The sequence below is a fragment of the Podarcis vaucheri genome, assembly GCF_965113315.1.
Source record: "Podarcis vaucheri genome assembly, chromosome: 16".
NCBI classification, from domain to species: Eukaryota; Metazoa; Chordata; class Lepidosauria; order Squamata; family Lacertidae; genus Podarcis; species Podarcis vaucheri.
Window position 1 is genome coordinate 2,952,706 of NC_138754.1, and position 20,332 is coordinate 2,973,037.

Consider the following 20,332-nt stretch of genomic DNA (forward strand, 5'->3'; position numbering starts at 1 on the left):
GGAATAAGGGAATTTCCCTTTGAAAAAGGGAAACGTTGACAGCTATGCTTTAAACAGTCACGGTTCCCCCTCCCCAAGAATCCTGGGAAGCAGCGATTTCCGGAGTGCCTTGGGAGGAGGGACTGACTGTTAAAACACACAGGGAATTGTAGTTCTGGGAGGGGAATAGGGCAGAACTCTCCAGCTGCCGATCATGGCTGCGCCAGCTAGCAGTTCAAGCAACAATCATGTTTCCATGATGGTGGGTTGTAGTAAGGAGGGAGGGTGGAATCTTCTTTCACCTCCTCTTCTCATCTAGCCCCACTTTGCTCAATTTTAAATGTGTGGCGGTGACACTGACAAAATCTCAAATGCCACAAGGGTGGGGGGTGACGGGGGGAGTAGGTGTTATAAGCCCGGAATAGCCAAGGCGCCCAGATGCAATTTTTCAACACTGCCCCCCACAAAAAAAACCCAACAAAATCTTCAAGCTGAAATTCCAGAATTACAAACACAACTTGGATGTTTCAATCCAGTTGGAACCAAAAGTGTTTTTCCTGAAATGCTTTCTGTCCAGAGACTTCCCCCCAATTCTCCTGCCGACATCCCAAAACGCAGCCACAAAAACAGGGGGAAGAAATTCTCTCTCTCACACACACACACACATTTAAAAGGGGCTTCAAGCATTGAAATTCAAACTTCTTTCATGGTTTCAAAATTTGGGAATGGACGATGATGGCATTTGAAATTTGTTTCGGCTCCAGTTAATTCCTATGAATGAGAGCAAAGGCAGCTCCCTTCATGCTGTTTTCCGTTCCCGCCCCCTCTCTTCCCGGTTCCAGATTTATTTATTTTTTACAAGAGGAAAAAGAAGCACCACCGTGACAAATTCCGGAGGAAGGAAAACTCCGTGTAGAAATGTAAGCATTCTGAAAGTTAAACGGCCGCCGAGATGAAAGTATATATATATGTATATACGTGTGTGATAGTTTGTATATATAATTTTTTTTACATACATACATATATATGTCCAAACAGTGCAAATGGATGTACATTTCTATATCCAGTTTGTTTAAAAAAAAAAAGGAAAAGGAAAGAACAGAAAAAAACCCTCAGCAGAGTCCATCTTTGAACAACAGGAAGGGGGGCAAACTGTGGGGGGGGGAGAAGACCCCCCCCCCCATAATTTTCGGTGGTAAGAAACGGGATTCCCTGCTCCCACCTCCCTCTCTTCCCACCCTTCCTGCTTCCAACAGCTTGGCTGGATCCCTGCCTGCCCCCCCCCGCCCCCCCCAGTTGATTTAACATGAAATTCACAAATGGTATTATTAATATTTAGTTTTAAGGGCTTTAATACAATAAACCATTTTCCCCTCTCTCCTTTTCGTTTTTAAAAGTGTTAATTTTCAGGAAGGGGGGGCGGGGAAAGGGATAATACGTTTTGCTTCTCGGTCTGTCTGTCTGTGTGTGTGTGTCTGTGTGTGGTTGTCTGTTTTTGTCCATGGCGGCCGCGAGGCTAAGTCGTAATGTCTCTGTGCTGTGTCCGCATCATCTGAAAGATGTTCTGGAAAGGAGACCAAAAGAGAGAGAACAACGGCTGAGATACCAAGAGAAGCAATGGAAAAAGTGATCTACGGACACAGACCCTCCCCACAAAATCTGCCTTAAAAGCTGCCAGGGTTGCGAAAGCATTCCTGGTGAACGCTGACAAAATCCTCGGAAGGGGCTTTCATGGGCACCTTCAGCGGCGGGGGAACAGCAGGAGGCGAAAGTTAATAAAACGAGGTTGGCCGGCCGGCCAGTAGACCCAGGTCCTCAGCTTGGGCTCAGGCACACACCGCCTTGCCCTGGAGTGATGGAAAGTCAGTTTCCCCAGGCAAAGAAACTACAAATCCCAAGATTTCAAGCAGGAAAAGTGATACTGGGCATGCTCAGAAGAGCACTTTCAAAGCAGGGATTGAGGGAGGACCACCCGTGGTGCAAAGATGATGTTGGGATTCCCAAATCCTTGACCACTGGGCCACGCCAATTACCACTTCAACTGCAAATTATTATTATGCTAAGCCCACAATGTCTGCACGTTAAACTCGTGCGCATTCAGCTTGACATGTATGGCGGGAAATATATAAATAAAGGGGGGGGCGGAAAGAGAGCAGGGTTCTGGGGAAAATAATGACTTTGGCAACCCCACCCACCAATGAACCCAACCTGCTTTGTCTGTTTGCAATTTTGGCCTTAGGCGCTATCCCCAGAATGGAACGAACTCCCGCAGTAAGCTGCAGGCTTAACTTTATTAATAATATTAAAGGTAAAGGGACCCCTGACCATTAGGTCCAGTCGTGACCGACTCTGGGGTTGCGGCGCTCATCTTGCTTTACTGGCCGAGGGAGCCGGCGTACAGCTTCCGGGTCATGTGGCCAGCATGACTCAGCCGCTTCTGGCGAACCAGAGCAGCGCACGGAAACGCTGTTCACCTTCCTGCCAGAGTAGTACCTATTTATCTACTTGCACTTTGACGTGCTTTCGAACTGCTAGGTTGGCAGGAGCAGGGACCGAGCAACGGGAGCTCACCCCGTCGCGGGGATTCGAACCGCCGACCTTCTGACCAGCAAGCCCTAGGCTCTGTGGTTTAGACCACAGCGCCACCCGTGTCCCTATTAATATTATTAGCAACACTTAGAAACTGCTGTTTTGAGCCAGATCAAGTCTTGGAAGACGTCTCGGCCCAGTTTGAAACTGGGCGCCTCTTTGAAGCAGACCAGAGAGTGGGGTTAGCTCTTCCCAACCTCAAACACGTTCCGCACAACACGGAAAAGAAGCAGAGCTCTCATCCTGCACTTGCGCTAGAAAACTGGGGGGTTGGGAGAGTCTTCATCCCCTTACCTTGCTGCACATGTTGTCTTTACTGCAGTTCTTGTTATCCTTGTCTGTCGCCTCTTCCTCCACCTTTGAAAGGACAGGATTGTTTTAAGAGGAAGTATGGAAGCGAGCGGCGGCCAATCAGCTCCAGGAGCAGAGGTGTCAGCCCCGCCTCTTCCTCCACCCTTCCAATCAAACCTCTTGAGGTCCACCTTGACAGATCGCTTGTCTTCCCCAAACCAGGTGCACCCTCCAAATGGGCTCTGACCGCCTGCACTGTTCCTGCCAGCCCCAACGTCACATGGCTATGCCAGCAGGGGATTGTGGGAGTTGTAGTCCGAAACATCTGGAGGTGCACTAGGCGGGGTGGGAAGACTAAGGAGGCAGCCAGGAATTTGGAGGCAACGTTCCACTGGCTCCCAGCGATAATAAAAATGGCAGCTCTTCCAGTTCTTGGCTTGCACGTGCCACATAAGAGCCCTGAAGCTAGATGAGGTCAACGGGCTCTGCGGATTCAACAGCTTCATTCTCACGGTGGGTAAAAATATTCTTCCAGCAAGTCCACAGTGAGGCTTAGGGCCCTCATAATTACGGGACTGCCTCTCCTGGTCTGCCCCGCAAAGGACCTTAAGGTCCATGAAGAACCATAGCTTAGAGGTCCCAGGCCCTAAGGAAGTAAGACTATCCTCCACCAGGGCCAGGGCCTTCTCAGTGTTGGCTCCGACCTGCTGGAATGCTCTGTCCCATGAGACCAGGGCCCTGCAGGATTTAACCTCCTTCCGTCGGGCCTGTAAGACAGAGCTATTCCACCTAGCTTTTAATTTGAATTCAGCCTGTTCTTTTATTTCCCTTCTCTTCCCTCCCCTTCCCCTTTTATGAAGATTACCCGCTCTGAGACCCCACAGCTAATTCTCCCCTGGCCGCCTCACTGGCCCAAGTAGGACCAATTCAGCCAGCTAGCCCTGGGATTATCCAAAGCTTATTTCCCCTAAATTGATTTTTTGATTTTTATTGTTATTCATGTTTTTATACTGTACTTTATGCTGCTTTTACAATTAAGTGTTTTACATTTGTTGTTAGCCGCCCTGAGCCCGGCTTTTGAACTGGGAAGGGCAGGATATAAATAAAAAAATATTTTGATGATGATGATGATGAAGGCGAGAGCCCTCCACACTGTTACTCATAAGACAAGGCCTACCGGATCAGGCCAAAGAGGCACCACCTAGTCCATTATCCTGTTCGCAAAATAGCCAACCAGATGCTCTAGTACAGCCTTTCTCCACCTGTGGGTCCCCAGATGTTGTTGAACTACAACTCCCATCACCCCCAGCTAGCAAGGCCAGAGCTCAGGGATGATGGGAGTTGTAGTCCAACGACATCTGGGAACCCACGGGTTGAGAACCGCTGCTCTAATAGGAAGCCTGCAAGCAGGAACCAGCCGAGCACAAGACAGCGATAGACATGAACAGGGTCTCTGCCCTCTCCTGAAAGGAGCATCTCTTAGTGGCTGCTGCAGGATCACTTTGCAAAACCCTTTCCCAACCCGGCAGACAAGTTTTGCCAGTCTTGCGCACCGAGAACCGTAGGGGAAGGGATCTCACACAGAGAACCGTAGGGAAGAGATCTCCTTGTGGGAGGCAAAAACACGCTTTGCATCACCGTAAATGACGCCAAACGGGACTCCTCACCTCTTTCCGCCACTTGAGCTCGCAGAAGACTCGCTCGAAACATTCGTGCATGTAGTTAAACTGCAATGGGGTGGGACGGAGAGAAAGAGAAAACACAACCATCTCTCAGGACTGAGGGTTTGCACCTCTCATTCGGCTCCGCCATCCCAGCCGCAGCTCCACCGACCAGACGCCTCTTCGCCACAAAGGTCAGAGGCTGGTGGCAGCTCCAAAAGCATCGCTAGGTATTCCATGCCCCTGCCGCCTCCCCGATGCCTCGCTGTCTTCCCCGTCGGCCCACACTCACGTAAGGGGTGAAGATCTTCACCCAGCGTGGCTTCTTTTCCCCCCGCGCGTATTCGAAGCAGAATGCCATGCCCTCCTCGTCGGTGTCCCATCGCTGCATCTCGTCCCATTCGAAGGCTATTACCTGGTTCTGGGAGAGCGGAGAGGAGGCGGAGGTGTCAATGAGAGGGAACGAGAGGGAACCTCCTTGGGTGTGGGGGCCTTTCAGCCGCTCTCGCCCCACTGCGGAGACCCACCCCAACCGCCCCAGCCAGGGACCCCTGGCGGCTGACCTCTAGCTGACCCTCCTCGGTGCAGGCATGGAGTTTAAAGTGCTTGATGCTGATGGCTGTGATCACGTGACCCTTCCGCCGCGAGTCGCAGGAGCAGTGCGGGAAGATGATCTCGTTGTAACCCTCGCAGGTCCGCAGCATGTTCAGGTACTGCAGGGGAGGAAGTCGCAGGAAGTGAGGAGGGATGCAGGATGCACCCTCCCTGCTTTCTAATCTGATTGGCTGAAAGGCCAGCCAATCAAGCACAGTCAGCGTTGCTCCCACATCCCGCTTCTTAGGGTTAGTTATAAAGCGATGCTTGCCCATCTATATGCTCGTTTAAGAGGATTTAAAAGGCTCGATAAAATGCTTCCCAACCCTGTCCATCCAATGCTGGAACAGTAAAATAATTAACGGCATATCGGCTTGTAATTCATTTCACTCAATTTTAACTCTCCTATCTAAAAGTAATTTTTTGTGTACAGTTCTCTCCCCTTTTTCCTTTATCGGCTTCCTACTTACCCTTTTCTTTTAATAGATTAAAATCAATAGAAAATTCGACTATATTAGGAAAGCATAACCAGCCTTAGACTAAACGTCTTTGAAAACGCCAACGTTAAAATTGGAAAAGGCACAAAACGAGGCTGCCCTCTCTCACTGCTGCTCTTGGCTATTCATTACTAGGGAACCTCCGGCAACAGCAGCGAGGGAGGTTTTCAGACATTAAGGGCTATGAAATGCAAAACATAAAATCAGTTTATTTGCAGATGATGCCGCTCTTTTGATTTCCAATCCAATCCCATCCATCGCCAAGATTAAAACTTTATTACCTCGATGCAGTCAATGTGATCAATTCTAAACACAAAATACCAATCAAAAGAGAGGGAAAGGATCTTAAAAACTCCAAGTTACAAAATTCCGCATACGATATAGGAAAGGCATTTCGCTGCTTCCAGGCTCTACAGCCCAGCAGGGGGGAACAGCAAAGCCCACATCCCAGAATGCCTTTCTCCGAATGGGGGGAGAGACGGACTTCCCTTACCATGACCATCTTCCGTTGCTCACAGAGCTTCTGCAGCTGGTAGGACTTCTCCTCGGCTTTAATGTACCCCTTCTTCACATCATCAACAGCCTGGATGACATAAGAAGCATTCAGAGACCAGCCTGGTTCTTCGACTAGGGCCGACGCCAGTATTTTTTGTTTCTCCTTGGCTCGGCTAACACAAGATCACCTGGGTATGCCTAGACCAGCTTTGGTCACCCTCCATTCCACTCCACTGTCCATCTCTGTGTTTTGCTTCAAACGCCATGCCAGCTCCTGACGTCCTGTCATTAGGACTTCCAAGTTTCTAGTCCTTATGCTTAAAGCCCTAAACGGCCTCGGTCCAGTATACCTGAAGGAGCGTCTCCACCCCCATCGTTCTGCCCGGACACTAAGGTCCAGCTCCAAGGGCCTTCTGGCGGTTCCCACAGGGCAAGAAGTGGAGTTACAAGGAACCAGGCAGAGGGCCTTCTCAGTGGTGGCACCAGCCCTGTGGAATGCCCTCCCACCAGATGTCAAAGAGAACAACAACTACCAGACTTTTAGAAGACATCTGAAGGCAGCCCTGTTTAGGGAAGCTTTTAATGTTTGATGCATTACTGTATTTTAATATTTTGTTGGAAGCTGCCCAGAGTGGCTGGGGAAGCCCAGCCAGATGGGCAGGGTATAAATAAGAAATTAGTAGTAGTAGTAGTAGTAGTAGTAGTAGTAGTATATAAATACAGTGGTGCCTCGCAAGACGAAAAGAATCCGTTCTGTGATTCTCTTCGTCTAGCGGTTTTTTCGTCTTGCGAAGCAAGCCCATTGACGGATTAGCGGATTAGCGCTATTAGAGGCTTTTAGAGGCTTATCTGCTGATCGGATCAGCTGATAAGCGGCTTAGCCGCTTAGAAAAAGGGGGGGAGGGGAAAAAACCAGCAGGAACTCGCAAGACATTGTCGTCTTGCGAAGCAAGCCCATAGGAGATTAGTTTTGCGAAGCACCTCCAAAACGGAAAACTCTTTCGTCTAGCGAGTTTTCCGTCTTGCGAGGCATTCGTCTTGCGGGGCACCACTGTATATTTTCAATAGGCCTCCTATGATCACCTGACATGCAGTCTAGCATTTTGATTCTGTGTCAGCTTTATTAATGTGCATTGTTATTAGTTTTATCAAAGATAACTGCTGATCGTTACAGAATGTTTTAATGGTCTGCTGACTGCCTGTAAAGAAAGCAAAGTACAGGTAACTCGCAACTTACCTACATTTTACTTTTGTGATTGCAGCTTTGTGTGGAGGGAGGCGCGGAATAAATAAATAAATGGATAGTGGAGGAAACCCACGCTGCATTTATTTATCTCCCCCCCCCACACACACATACACAAACACCTGCACAAATATGCAATGGCAGCACCCCAGAGTCCCCACGCCGCCTTCCCAAAGACAGGTGAGCAAGGTGCTGAATTTCTGGCCCTGCTACCTCCTTCCCAAAGGCAGGCAAGCAGCCCTGCACCCTTGCAGTGAGTGGGCCCAGTTCCAGGGGTTTCTGGCTTGCACAATTTTGCTCATATGTGCAGCAGGCAGGGACATAAAGCCCTGTGTAAGATGCGAGTCACTTGTAGTACAGTGGACGCTCGGGTTACGAACGTGATCCGTGCAGGAGGCACGTTTGCAACCCACAGGGTTCGCAACCCGCAGTGCTGCGTCTGCACACACACGGGTTGCGATTCGACGCTTCTGCACATGCGCAAAGTGCAATTTAGCGCTTCTGCACATGTGCGACCGCCAAAACCTAGAAGTAACCCGTTCCGGTACTTCCAGGTTTCGGCGCGTCTATAACCCGAAAAAAGCAACCTGACGAGTCTGTAACCCGAGGTATGACTGTATTCTGAAAGAGGGAGGAAAACCTCTCTGCCCACTGTCACTATGCCATGTATAATTTTAAGCACTTCTGTTCATGCTACCCCAGCTGCCTTTTACACCTCCTTCTCCCGCTCCCTGGAAAGATTGCAACATGACATGTCGCATATGGTCCTCTCGTGTCTCTACAGGCACTGTGCGTGTGAGACCCTCTGCAATCCGGGGGCGCCTTCAAAAAGAAGAGCCTGCGAGTAGACGGACGGACACACATACACAAGGACCGTGTGAGCACAGAGACCGCCCGAGGGCGCCCACCTGGTGGAAGAAATAGGTGACCGCCAGGTCGTTGTCGTTCAGAAGGACCTCCTCCTCCGTGGTGAAGAGCCACTTCCGGATCGTCAGGCAGGTCCCTGGCACGGCCGAGGTGTAGTTCTGCACGTAGAGCTTGTGGGGAAACTCGTTGGGCGCCAGCTTCCTCACTGTGTGGGGGGGGGGATGCAGAAATGTGAATGGGAGGAGGAAGTGAAGGATTGGTACCACATATGCAGAGGGTGCTCATTTAACTCCCCGCTCCCCCCACGGAGCCAAAGACAAAGATGCCTAAACTCAAACCAGATCCTTTGAAACTATTTCACTGCCTAATTCCAGTGGGTGGCCCTGAATTACAATATTCTGGGTTGTGGGGAGAGAGAAAAGCTCATTTACCGTATTTTTCGCTCTGTAAGACGCACTTTTTCCCTCCTAAAAAGTAAGGGGAAATGTGTGTGCGTCTTATGGAGCGAATGCAGGCTGTGCGGCTATCCCAGAAGCCAGAACAGCAAGAGGGATCGCTGCGCAGCACTCCCTCTTGCTGTTCTGACTTCTGGGGTTCAGAATATTTTTTTTCTTGTTTTCCTCCTCCAAAAACTAGGGGCGTCTTATGGCCGGGTGCGTCTTATAGAGCGAAAAATATGGTGCTTCCTCCGCAACGTGTAGAATCTTATAAAGGTATCATGCATTTCCCCTCACTTAGCAGTTTCTCGTTTTTTCTGGATATTGTCTGCTGCTTGAGCTTTTCCCTCCTAGGGAAGGGGCTCAAGGAAATCTCTGAACATGCAGAAGAAAGACACACACACCCCCACACACTCTGAACCTCCCACCCGGCTTCAGGCCTCACCAAATGAGTGATTGATCACTTCAAACAAGGCAAAGTAGTTGGCGGTTGTGCTGTCCATCCCAACTTTGGCAGCAACAGCCTGAAGGGCAAAAAGAGGGAGAAGAGAAACAATAAGCATCAGACAAACTGGGGGGGGGGTGTTTAATCCTTGGGACAGTGCAAGGCACAGCAGGGCTGTCTCTGGGCACACGACTGTCCCTTCAAGGGATGCTAATATACACACAGGACGGCTGGCAGGGTTGTCGCTTGCAGGACATTCTTCCATCTTTGGTGCCCTTGGGGTTCGTTATTCTGGTCCCGAGCATATCAATAAATATCTCAAATTATATCAATAAATAGCTCAAATCGCCTGTTCAGGCCTTCCCACCACTGTCGCCACTGAGTACGCAGTCTGATAATGTGAAAACTGGTCACTCCACAGACGTTAGCTGCAGCTGGGATTTCAACAGCCCAGCAGTGGAAAACCTTTCAGAAAATCTACCTCTGTCTTTGTGTCATATACGAACGTATGGACTTTGGCTATAGCAGGGGGAAATAACATCAATTGCATGCCTCTAGAGGGACAGAGGACCCAGAACTCTTTTATGTCAGCTGGTGGGACTTCATTTCTTGTGGTTTGGACATAGTGCGATGAAATACCCTGCTGTTGCACCTCTGGGTTGTTAGTAAAGCTCATTATGCTACAATAAAAACATGAATAAAAACCCCCTCTCAACTCAGTATTTATCTATATATACACACACTGCTAGATTACATTATACGTATCAATTCTCTACATTCTGTCACGCTGACCAACTGACAGGGTTGAATGCAGACAGGGGCTCATTCTGTTAGCCAAGATGTTTTCATTTGTTTTTAATGCTGTGGCCCATCCTGGCACCTTAGAGCAGTGTTTCCCAACTTTGGGCCTCTGACTATTTGGGGACTACAATTCCCATCATCCCTGGCCATTGGTCCTGCTAGCTAGGGGTGATGGGAGTTGTAGTCCCAAAACAGCTGGAGACCAAAGGTTGGGTAACCCTGCCTTAGAGGGAATGGAGAGTAATAAATTAATAAGTAATAATCATAATAGGTTCCACTGTGCCTTGGGCTGTTTGTAAAGGTTATTATGTTACAACAACAATAATGAAAAGGGAGTGAGCTGCTAATTCTCACGCCTGCAACAACAACAACAACAACAACAACAACAATAATAATGAAAAGGGGGTGAGCCGCTAATTCTCAAGCCTAACTCTGAGGCCAGAGGAATGAAAACTGACCCAACCCCCACATCTGCTTGTTATTTTAGAGCAGCGGTTCTTAACCTGTGAGTCCCCAGATGTTGTTGGACTATAACTCCCATCATCCCTGAGCTCTGGCCTTGCTAGCTAGGGGTGATGGGAGTTGTAGTCCAACAACATCTGGGGACCCACAGGTTAAGAAAGGCTGTTTTGGAGCTTCTTCTTGCAAAGTGATTCAGGCTTTGGAGATGGTTAAGTCAGCTCTTTTCAATCCACCCAGTTTCAATTCTCGATATTAAGATGGTGGGGGAGGCGTGAGAGGAGGAGGAGGAAAGGGCTGGGGCCTTGAACTGACCAGGGGTGGAAAAGGCTGGGGGCAATGACCTGACCTTCTAGCTTCCTCTGCTTGGCCCGGAGAGACTGCCAAGGCCTCATTCTGCTCCTGGAGACAGGCAAAGAGCCGCTCATAGTGGCACACCCCGGTGCGGACAGCCACGAAGGGTGCCCCACACTTCCCTTTTCATGTCTCTCAGGGTGGAGTTTTCCCACAAAAACGACTCAGTGCGTCACGTGCAGAATGGGAAGTTAAGCCTGGAGATACCCTCTGCCTGAAACCCGAGACAGCTGCTGCCTGTCTGTGCAGACAATGCTGAGCTGGATGGAACAAGAGTAAAGAAATCCGAGCCTCTTTCTTTCTTTCTTTCTTTCTTTCTTTCTTCTCTGTTGCCGGTGAGGAAACGCATCCCTAGATGCCCCCTTGCCCTCCTCACCTGATACACCTGGTCCGTGGTGCTGTTCTTTTTGACCCGGACGGTCACTGTCGTGATGTCCGGAAGCGCCACTCTGAGCTCCACGTCCGACACGCCGTTGTAGTTCTAGGGTGCAAGGGCGGGAAGATAAAGCCAGGATTTATTGTTTCTGTTTAAGGTATGCCTCTCATGCTCCGGTCCCAGGTTTTTAAGTTTCTCCAGGGCACAAGGAAAGGATCCTCAGCTATGAGGAGCAATGTTGCAAAGAGAGGGGGAAAGAGAGGGGAGCCACTAATAATAACAATAACAATAACAATAACAATAATTTATTTATACCCCGCCCATCTGGCTGGGCTTCCCCAGCTTCCAACAAAATATTAAAATACAATAACCTATTAAACATTCAAAGCTTCCCTAAACAGGGCTGCCTTCAGATGTCTTCTGAACGTTTGGTAGCTATTTTTCTCTTCGACATCTGATGGGAGGGCATTCCACAGGGCGGGTGCCACCACCGAGAAGGCCCTCTACCTGGTTCCCTGTAACTTGGCTTCTCGTAGCGAGGGAACTGCCAGAAGGCCATCGGCGCTGGACCTCAGTGTCCAGGCAGAACAATTGAGGTGGAGATGCTCCTTCAGGTATCCTGGACCAAGGCCGTTTAGGGGTGGGGAGGAGAGCTTTGGCCCTCCAGACGTTACTGAAGTGCAGCTCCCATCAGCCCCAGCAAGCATGCCCAATAGCTAGGGGTGATGGGAGACGTAGTTTAGCAACATCTAGACGGCCAAGGATTCCCTGCACCTAGTCAAGTGGAAGCCTGCATTATCAAACCGGATTCTTTCCTAGCATGAGAGGCTGGGGGAATTGAGGCTGCCTAAAAGGGTATATGGCAGCCACCAGTCTGGAAAAGCCTTTGGTCCCACCATAATGAGGGGGGGGTGGACTGTGGCTTCCCTGGATCATGGGGAACACCCTACTGCACACAATTCTCTAGAAGTACAGTTGTACCTCAGGTTAAGAACTTAATTCGTTCCGGAGGTCTGTTCTTAACCTGAAACTGTTCTTAACCTGAAGCACCACTTTACCTAATGGGTCCTCCTGCTGCCGCTGCGCCGCCACTGCACAATTTCTGTTCTCATCCTGAAGCAAAGTTCTTAACCCGAGGTACTATTTCTGGGTTAGCGGAGTCTGTAACCTGAAGCATCTGTAACCTGAAGCGTATGTAACCCGAGGTACCACTGTATAGGTAAAGGTAAAGGGACCCCTGACAGTTAAGTCCAGTCGCGGACGACTCTGGGGTTGCGGCGCTCATCTCACTTTACTGGCCGAGGGAGCCAGCGTACAGCTTCCAGGTCATGTGGCCAGCATGACTAAGCCGCTTCTGGCGAATCAGAGCAGTGCACGGAAATACCGTTTCCCTTCCCGCCGGAGCGGTACCTATTTATCTACTTGCACTTTGACATGCTTTCGAACTGCTAGGTTGGCAGGAGCAGGGACCGAACAACGGGAGCTCACCCCGTCGTGGGGATTCAAACTTCCAACATTCTGATCGGCAAATCCTAAGCTCTGTGGTTTAACCCACAGCGCCACCCACATCCCTTATACTTTTAGAAGTATACCCTGCTCCAAAGGAGCCCGGGGCAGCAAAAGGATCGATACTAATACAACTAAGACTTCTTTTAAAAAAAAAGGTTCAATACAACCTTCTAAAAAATCATTTAAAACTCATAAAAGCCATCACTTGTCCTTAAAATAATTTCAGAATTTCCAGGAAGGGAACTTTTAGCTATCAAATGCCTCCATAAACAGGGGTGTGTGTGTGTGCCCCACAAACGAGGAACTACCACTAAAAAAAACCCTGTGACAGGTCAGGCAACCCCCCGTGGCAGTGGCACCACCCACAGGTCCTCGCCTGCTGATGGCTGGACCCGAGAAGGTTGATACGGAGGAAGGTGCTCTTTGAGGTGCCTGGGTCCCCAAGCCCCATGTCTCAGAAGGCTCTTTGCCTGGAGGGCCAAGCAAGTTCTTGCTCTGGAAGGGCAGCTTCTATCTACACCCCCACAGGACGATTGATATGCACGTACAGGTGGGGGCCTTTCCCCCCCAGGACACCTTGTTCTGCTTTTCCCGTTTGCTGAGATGTCTGTCCCACTCTTCTGCCAACTATGTCCTCCACAAAGAGGCTCAAAGTATACGGCTCATAAAAATGAAATGAAATGTGATGGGCCAATCCACTTAAACAGAAAGCAGGAGTGTGGGTGTTAGTTTTTCAAAAAAACAATAAGTAAGAACTCAAAACACACAGGATTTCCCAACTCTCCTGAAATGCCTGGCAGGAAAAGTCATTGCTGAGCTTCTCAAAGCTCTAGACACCTTGATGAGAGAAGCCGGGGATTGAACCTACAGCCTTTTGTTTATTATTTAATGGGGGGGTGTTCCACCATTTTCTGCAAAGAGCTCAAGATGGCATGCATGGTTCTGTCCCTCATCATTTAATCCCCACAACAGTCCTGTGAAGTGGGTGAGGCTGAGGGGCAGTGACTGGCCTAAGGTCACCCAGCGAGTTTCATGGGCAAGTGGGGATTTGAACCCTGGTCTCCAAGGACTTAGTCCAACACTCTAAAGGTAAAGGGACCCCTGACCATTAGGTCCAGTCGTGGCCGACTCTGGGGTTGCGGCGCACATCTCGCTTTACTGGCCGAGGGAGCCGGCGTACAGCTTCCGGGTCATGTGACCAGCATGACTAAGCCGCTTCTGGTGAGCCAGAGCAGCACACGGAAACGCTGTTTACCTTCCTGCCAGAGTGATACCTATTTATCTACTTGCACTCTGATGTGCTTTTGAACTGCTAGGTTGGCAGGAGCAGGGACAGAGCAACGGGAGCTCACCCCATCACGGGGATTCGAACCGCCGACCTTCTGATCGGCAAGTCCTAGGCTCAGTGGTTTAGACCACAGCGCCACCCAGGTCCCTGTCCAACACTCTAGGGCATACTTTAAGCATCAACTGCACATGCTCTGGCACCTCCCTTGAAGCATCCGGTTTTTTGCTCGCCTACCTCATCTGACTCTGACAAGAACTCCTGCATGATGTCGCTTTCCCCGATGACCCGGATGGAACACACTGCAGAGGGAAGGAGAACAGGTCAGTTAACAGGCAGGAAGTTGGTACCAAAATGGTATTATAAATCTGTAAGGTTATATCATATTACAAAATCTGGAAGAATTGTTGGAGGAAATGTAGAGTGATGGAAAAGTACAGTCATATGTGGTGGGATTGTCCGTTAGTTAATGAATTTTGGAAACAGATTGGTATAGAAATATCGGGAACTGTGGGTAGGATGGTGGGAATATCTAAATTAATGGTTCTTATTAGTCTGAGTAGCACCGAGATAAAAACAAAAGAGGAATGTAAATGGATAAAATTGATGGTAACTGCAGCCAGACAGATTATAGCGAGAAATTGGAAAAATGCAGAAGAGTAAGAGGTGAACCAATGGAGGAAAAAACTGAATAATATTATAATTTATTATAATATCTTACTATAATATCTAATATTATAATATCTAACTGAGAAGATACACAGAATGAAAGGGTTTAAGGTCCGTGAGAAAGAGGAGGATTGGCTTGAGAAGATATTGAATTATTTGGGTAGGTTTGAACAATTTGGGGCAATTAAAATGTTAAAAGTTAAATAAACCTTGTGGATGGAGGAGTGTTAACGTATATAAAATTGTACATATGGTTGATTTGAATATGTTATTATTGATTATGTATACTCAATGTATCAGCCGCCTGTGGGTTTCACTATTTGTGTTTTGGCTGTTGGTAAAAAAAAAAAAATATTTTTAAAGTTAACGGGCAGGAAGAGGCAGAACAAGAGGAGGTCTCAGTCCCTGGATGGTTTTCAAGGTTCCTTGGAGATTAACAGTGGTGGGTCTGCCCCACTGCTAAGCACAGACTCCCACCTGCTTATTCCATGGCCACCCCAGAACATTTAGCCTGTAAAAAACTGGGGAGGGGACTATATTATGCGCTTGCCAGGTGGGCTGCTAATGCAATTTATGTGGGGTTGGAGAGGGAGGTAGTGCCCCCCCATCCAGTACTGATCTAATGCACACCTCCTTAGCTACAGGACTGGGTGCTCCCAGGATAATCTTTGCACCTTCTGTCGTAACCAGACTTCCATGCCAGAGGAGGAATCTGAAGGGCTGGACAGGAGGCAAAGGCTGTTTCCTGTCGACCTCAATTCTCAAAGCTTCCAGGGCAGCCTGAAGCGTGATTAAAGAACTGCCAGGGCCAGAGATGGGCAGCCTGAGAGGCCTTCTGCATGCTCTCGGGACTACAACTCCCATCGCCATTTGCCCATGCTGGCTTCTGCAGCTGCTGGGACTTGGAGTCCAGCCACATCTGGGCGGGGCCACAGACATTTCCCAGGTGATCGATCAAATGAGGCTTAGCCGGTTGCATGATTTAATGCATCTGCATGTATCTGCTTATTCTCGTAACTCTAAATAAAAAATGCACTCTCCCCGAACAGGAATTCCTCCCCGCCAAGCCTTATAAGGAATGCCTCTTTTAAGAGCATGGCGTGTTACCTTGCCTTGAAAACAGGTTCTGTTGCTTAAATTTGTTAATCTTAAATTACTGGTGCTAGTTTTTTCTTATTGACACTTTTATTGGTGTGTGGGTGTGTGGGTGTATATGTGTGTGTGTGTATATATATATATATATATATATTTGCTTTCGTAGATTTTCACGGGTACAGGAATGCAGGTTTTGGTGTCTTCGGGTATATATATATATATATATATATGCAGGTTTTGGTGTCTTCGGGTGTCTTCCCGTGTAAGAGTCGGGGTGTCTGTGCGACGTTTCGACGAGGTCTCACTCGTCATCTTCAGGCTGGTGCTTTCGGCTTCTTGTTACTGGAACAGAGCAGAATCTGGTGTTTGAGTTCCTATAAATACTGTTGAGGGGTGTGGTGTATAGCCTCCAACGTTCTGGGCAGAGAGGAAGTTCCTAGATTAGTGTGCCTCTTCTTCTTTTGTTCCTTAATTACTTGAGGGATATCTTGAGTGATTTCATGAGTGATATTCTGAATACCACTGGGTGGGTCATTAAGTGTAGATTAGTTGCTAAAGCTTTTGTGTCTTGACCTCTTGAGCTTGTGAAGAGTTTTTCTGAGAAGATGGCTGTGCTGCATTTAGTTGTGCTCTGGCTTGGCTTCGTGTATAGGGGCGAGCTGTGGTTTTGTGCCTTGTGCCAGCCAGATCTGTGTAGGGATTGCAGGGGGGTGCAGCATCCGGAGGTGCCACTATAGTTTGGCTACTGGATGGAGTCTGTAATATGTCTGTGGAGAGGGTCTGGGTTTGGGTCTGGTGTGGTTGATTGGTGACGGCGTTCTGTGTGCCTCTGGTTCTGGTGTCGGTTTTTGTGGGGAGGGCTAATTTCCAGATGTCTGGCAGGCGGGACGTGTCGTCACGCTTGTTCATGTTGTGAGGGTGTTTCTCTATCTCGATGGCTTCCATGATTATTCTCTTGTGGTGATGTTCCATGTTAAAGAGCAATTTGGAATCTGCAAAATTAATTTCGTGTCCTGTTTCTTTCATGTGTTGGAAAAGAGAGGAAGTTTTTTCTTCTTTTTTGACGGCATTCTATATAGTGGCACCTCCGGATGCTGCACCCCCCTGCAATCCCTACACAGATCTGGCTGGCACAAGGCACAAAACCACAGCTCGCCCCTATACACGAAGCCAAGCCAGAGCACAACTAAATGCAGCACAGCCATCTTCTCAGAAAAACTCTTCACAAGCTCAAGAGGTCAAGACACAAAAGCTTTAGCAACTAATCTACACTTAATGACCCACCCAGTGGTATTCAGTATATCACTCATGAAATCACTCAAGATATCCCTCAAGTAATTAAGGAACAAAAGAAGAAGAGGCACACTAATCTAGGAACTTCCTCTCTGCCCAGAACGTTGGAGGCTATACACCACACCCCTCAACAGTATTTATAGGAACTCAAACACCAGATTCTGCTCTGTTCCAGTAACAAGAAGCCGAAAGCACCAGCCTGAAGATGACGAGTGAGACCTCGTCGAAACGTCGCACAGACACCCCGACTCTTACACGGGAAGACACCCGAAGACACCAAAACCTGCATTCCTGTACCCGTGAAAATCTACGAAAGCAAATATATATATATATATATATATATATATATATATATATATATGCCTCTTTGAGGCTTGCTGAGTTGGTTTGTTTGCTCCTTACAATCAAGCTGTGTATAAATGTTTCGGAATTAATTAATAAAATAAATGCATGGAAAATCTGTGGCCTAATTCACTGCAGGGATACTGTTAAAAAATTTGAATTATTAGCCTTTCTGAAACCTTTTGTTTCAGCTCCACTTCTAAGGAAGCAGCTGACCAAACCGTGGTTTGTTCAGATGAATCGGCTGTCCCCCTCCCCGACCCACGTGCTCTTGTCTGCGTACCCTTTTCAAGGTATTCCTCCAGCCCCCGCCGCCTGGCATCCAGCTGCTGCTCTGACAAGGAGAAGGGCCACTTGCCCGGCAGGCGGGGGAAGGTGAAGCTGGCAAACTCCCGCTTCAAGTTCTGGTGCAGGATGGCGAACTCGCGGTACCGCTTGGAGCACAGCTGCCGGCCTGCCATGTAAACGTTGTAGACCTGGGAGGGAGGCGGGAAAAGGGCAGGGGGGGGGAACAAGGTGAAGGCGAATCCGTGTATTACAAACGTATAATAAAACCATAAACAGTTACAAAGAAAACATCAATTAAGCACTGCCGAAGGATATACTCAGATCTAGCAACAGTGATGGGGAAGGGCAGTAGCTCAGGGGTGGGGCACCTGGTTTGAGGGCAGAAGGCTCCAGGTTCAATCCCCGATCGCATAATTTTTATTTATACCCCGCCCTCCCCAGCCAAGGCCGGCTCAGGGCAGCTAACAAGCAATAATAAAAACAAGTTGAATGAATACAACTTAAAAACAAGATTAAAATACAACATTAAAATATTGAAATATTAAAATGTAGCCTCATCGCAGGAGGAGAAAGGAAAAGAAAAGAAAGAGAGGGAGGGAGGGAATCAAATTGGCTCCAAGCCAAAGGCCAGGCGGAACAACTCTGTCTTACAGGCCCTGCAGAAAGAGATCAGATCCTGCAGGGCCCTGGTCTCATGAGGCAGAGCGTTCCACCAGGCCGGAGCCATCACTGAAAAGACCCTGGCTCTGGTTGAAGCCAATCTAACTTCCTTAGGGCCTGGGACCACTAGGGTGTTGCTATTTATGGACCTTGAGGCTCTCCGTGGGGCATACCAGGAGAGGCGGTCCCGTAGGTACGAGGGTCCTAGGCCGTGAAGGGCTTTAAAGGTCAAAAGCAGCACCTTAAATCTGACCCTGTACTCCACCGGGAGCCAGTGCAGCTTGAAAAGCACTGGGTGAATATACTCCCATGGCAGAGACCCCGTGAGGAGCCTCGCTGCAGCATTCTGCAGCCGCTGGAGTTTCTGGGACAGCTTCAAGGGCAGCCCCGCATAGAGGATGAGGAAAACTCCCTGCTTGAAACCCTGGAGAGCTGATACTAGTCAGTGTGGACAACACTGAGCATGATGGACCAATGGCTTGGATCAGAATAAGGCAGCTCTCTTTGGTCCAGTTAGGGGGTCGATAAGCAGAATGCCCCAGCTATCTCCCAGGCTGTTTACCTGACTGTGTTTTTTTAAAAAATATAATATGTTGCTGTTGGAACACCAGTTTTTCTTATCAATCAACGTTTTGTAAGCAGGAAGTTGCCTTGCATCAAGTAAGACTCACATCAAGGTCAATATTGTCCACACTGACTGGCAGAGTCTCTCCAGGAGATGGAAACTGGGACCGTCTGCGTGCAAAGCAGGTGTTTTCCTGCTGAGCTTGTTTTACTTATCCACGCTCTCAAACACCCCACACACGTTCTTGTTATTCCGTCCTCTTAGCCCAGCTATGCCAAAAGAACCTTGAAGTTCTTACCATCACGAATTCTGATTTGTTTCTTAAGGAGAATAACACAACATAAATAACTGCGTAATCTATAGAGATGCACTGCCCAGGGTGGGGGGGGGATAACAAACCTCTAATTCTGCCCTAAAATCAGATCTCCCTCCAGTACATTATTTGGTAGGGTTGCCATACGTCTGGAATTTTCTAGACACAGCCAGAATACTGCAGTCAGAAGCAGTGCCCGGGCAAAAATCGCTGAAATGTCCGGGGAAATCCAGATTTATGGCAACCAATGTCTAAGTCTTATTTCCTTAAAAATAGTTCAAAAGCTTCATATATGTATTTTTTAGATTTTGCAAAGGAAAAAAAAAGTTCAGCAAATTTGTGGAGACTCCAATTTAGCACATGATCCTTTCTGAACAAGCATTTTCTTTGCCTTTCCTTGGAAATATAGTTCCTGTTTCACAAGGGGGGGGAGGAGAGAGGAAGGGGGTGGAAATCAGTGCAACATCCGTCTTGCCCGTTCAGTGAGCAAACTTCCCCCCTGTACTCAGAGCCCGTAAATAAGCTGCTTCATTCCAATTACTGATGAGTAATTTATAGCCACACACACACAGGCTAAAAGGTCCCAAACCCCACAAGACCAGATGGGATCTGAAGGCTTCACTGGGTCCTTTGGGAGTTCGTGGGCAGCAGGCCGCTTTGGCACAGGCTGGGACAGCAGATGGGCACACGCCCCACTCCTGCAGGGCTGGCACATGACCAGGAATAACTCCGCTTTTCAATGGCTACCGAAAGACCCACGAGGGGTGGGCTATGTTGTGGAGAACGTTCAAAAGAGGCAGCGTGGAGCAGCTCTGGAATGGGGATGGGATGTCTTTGGTTCCTCCTGGGCAGAAGCAGCAGTCGGACAGAGTGTCCTCTGCAACAGAATCACCTTCTCCTGGCTCTTTTACTCAGTGCATGGCAGAATGGGACAGCCGGTTGTTTTCACAGAGGGGAGTCCAATGGCAAAGAAGTCCCCATGGAGTGGCCATGCAGATAACACGTTTTGCTGCACCTAGGTCGCCTTCATGCCACACACTGAAAGGACACAGCTTCCCCCAAAGAATCCTGGGAGCATAGTTTGTTGTTGTTGTTTAGTCTTTTAGTCGTGTCCGCCTCTTCCTGACCCCCTGGACCAGAGCACGCCAGGCACTCCTGTCTTCCACTGCCTCCCGCAGTTTGGTCAGACTCATGTTTGTAGCTTCAAGAACACTGTCCCACCATC

At 48.6% G+C, this 20,332-nt stretch overlaps 1 protein-coding gene across 2 annotated transcripts in view; it reads right to left on the reverse strand.

Annotated features, from left to right (window-relative positions):
• Positions 1–1,313: 1,313 nt before the first annotated feature.
• Positions 1,314–20,332, reverse strand: part of SNX27 (sorting nexin 27) — a 45,528-nt gene continuing 26,509 nt past the window's right edge. For both annotated transcript variants that reach the window (XM_082202239.1, XM_082202238.1), the window contains exons 3-13: positions 17,565–17,757; positions 14,120–14,184; positions 11,089–11,193; positions 9,099–9,177; positions 8,258–8,421; positions 6,105–6,194; positions 5,084–5,233; positions 4,813–4,941; positions 4,527–4,586; positions 2,863–2,925; positions 1,314–1,543 (exon numbers count right to left, since the gene is read on the reverse strand). In XM_082202239.1, the coding sequence (XP_082058365.1) occupies positions 1,496–1,543; positions 2,863–2,925; positions 4,527–4,586; positions 4,813–4,941; positions 5,084–5,233; positions 6,105–6,194; positions 8,258–8,421; positions 9,099–9,177; positions 11,089–11,193; positions 14,120–14,184; positions 17,565–17,757 (1,146 nt within the window). In that variant the 3' untranslated portion in view covers positions 1,314–1,495. The remainder of the gene's footprint in view (positions 1,544–2,862; positions 2,926–4,526; positions 4,587–4,812; positions 4,942–5,083; positions 5,234–6,104; positions 6,195–8,257; positions 8,422–9,098; positions 9,178–11,088; positions 11,194–14,119; positions 14,185–17,564; positions 17,758–20,332) is intronic.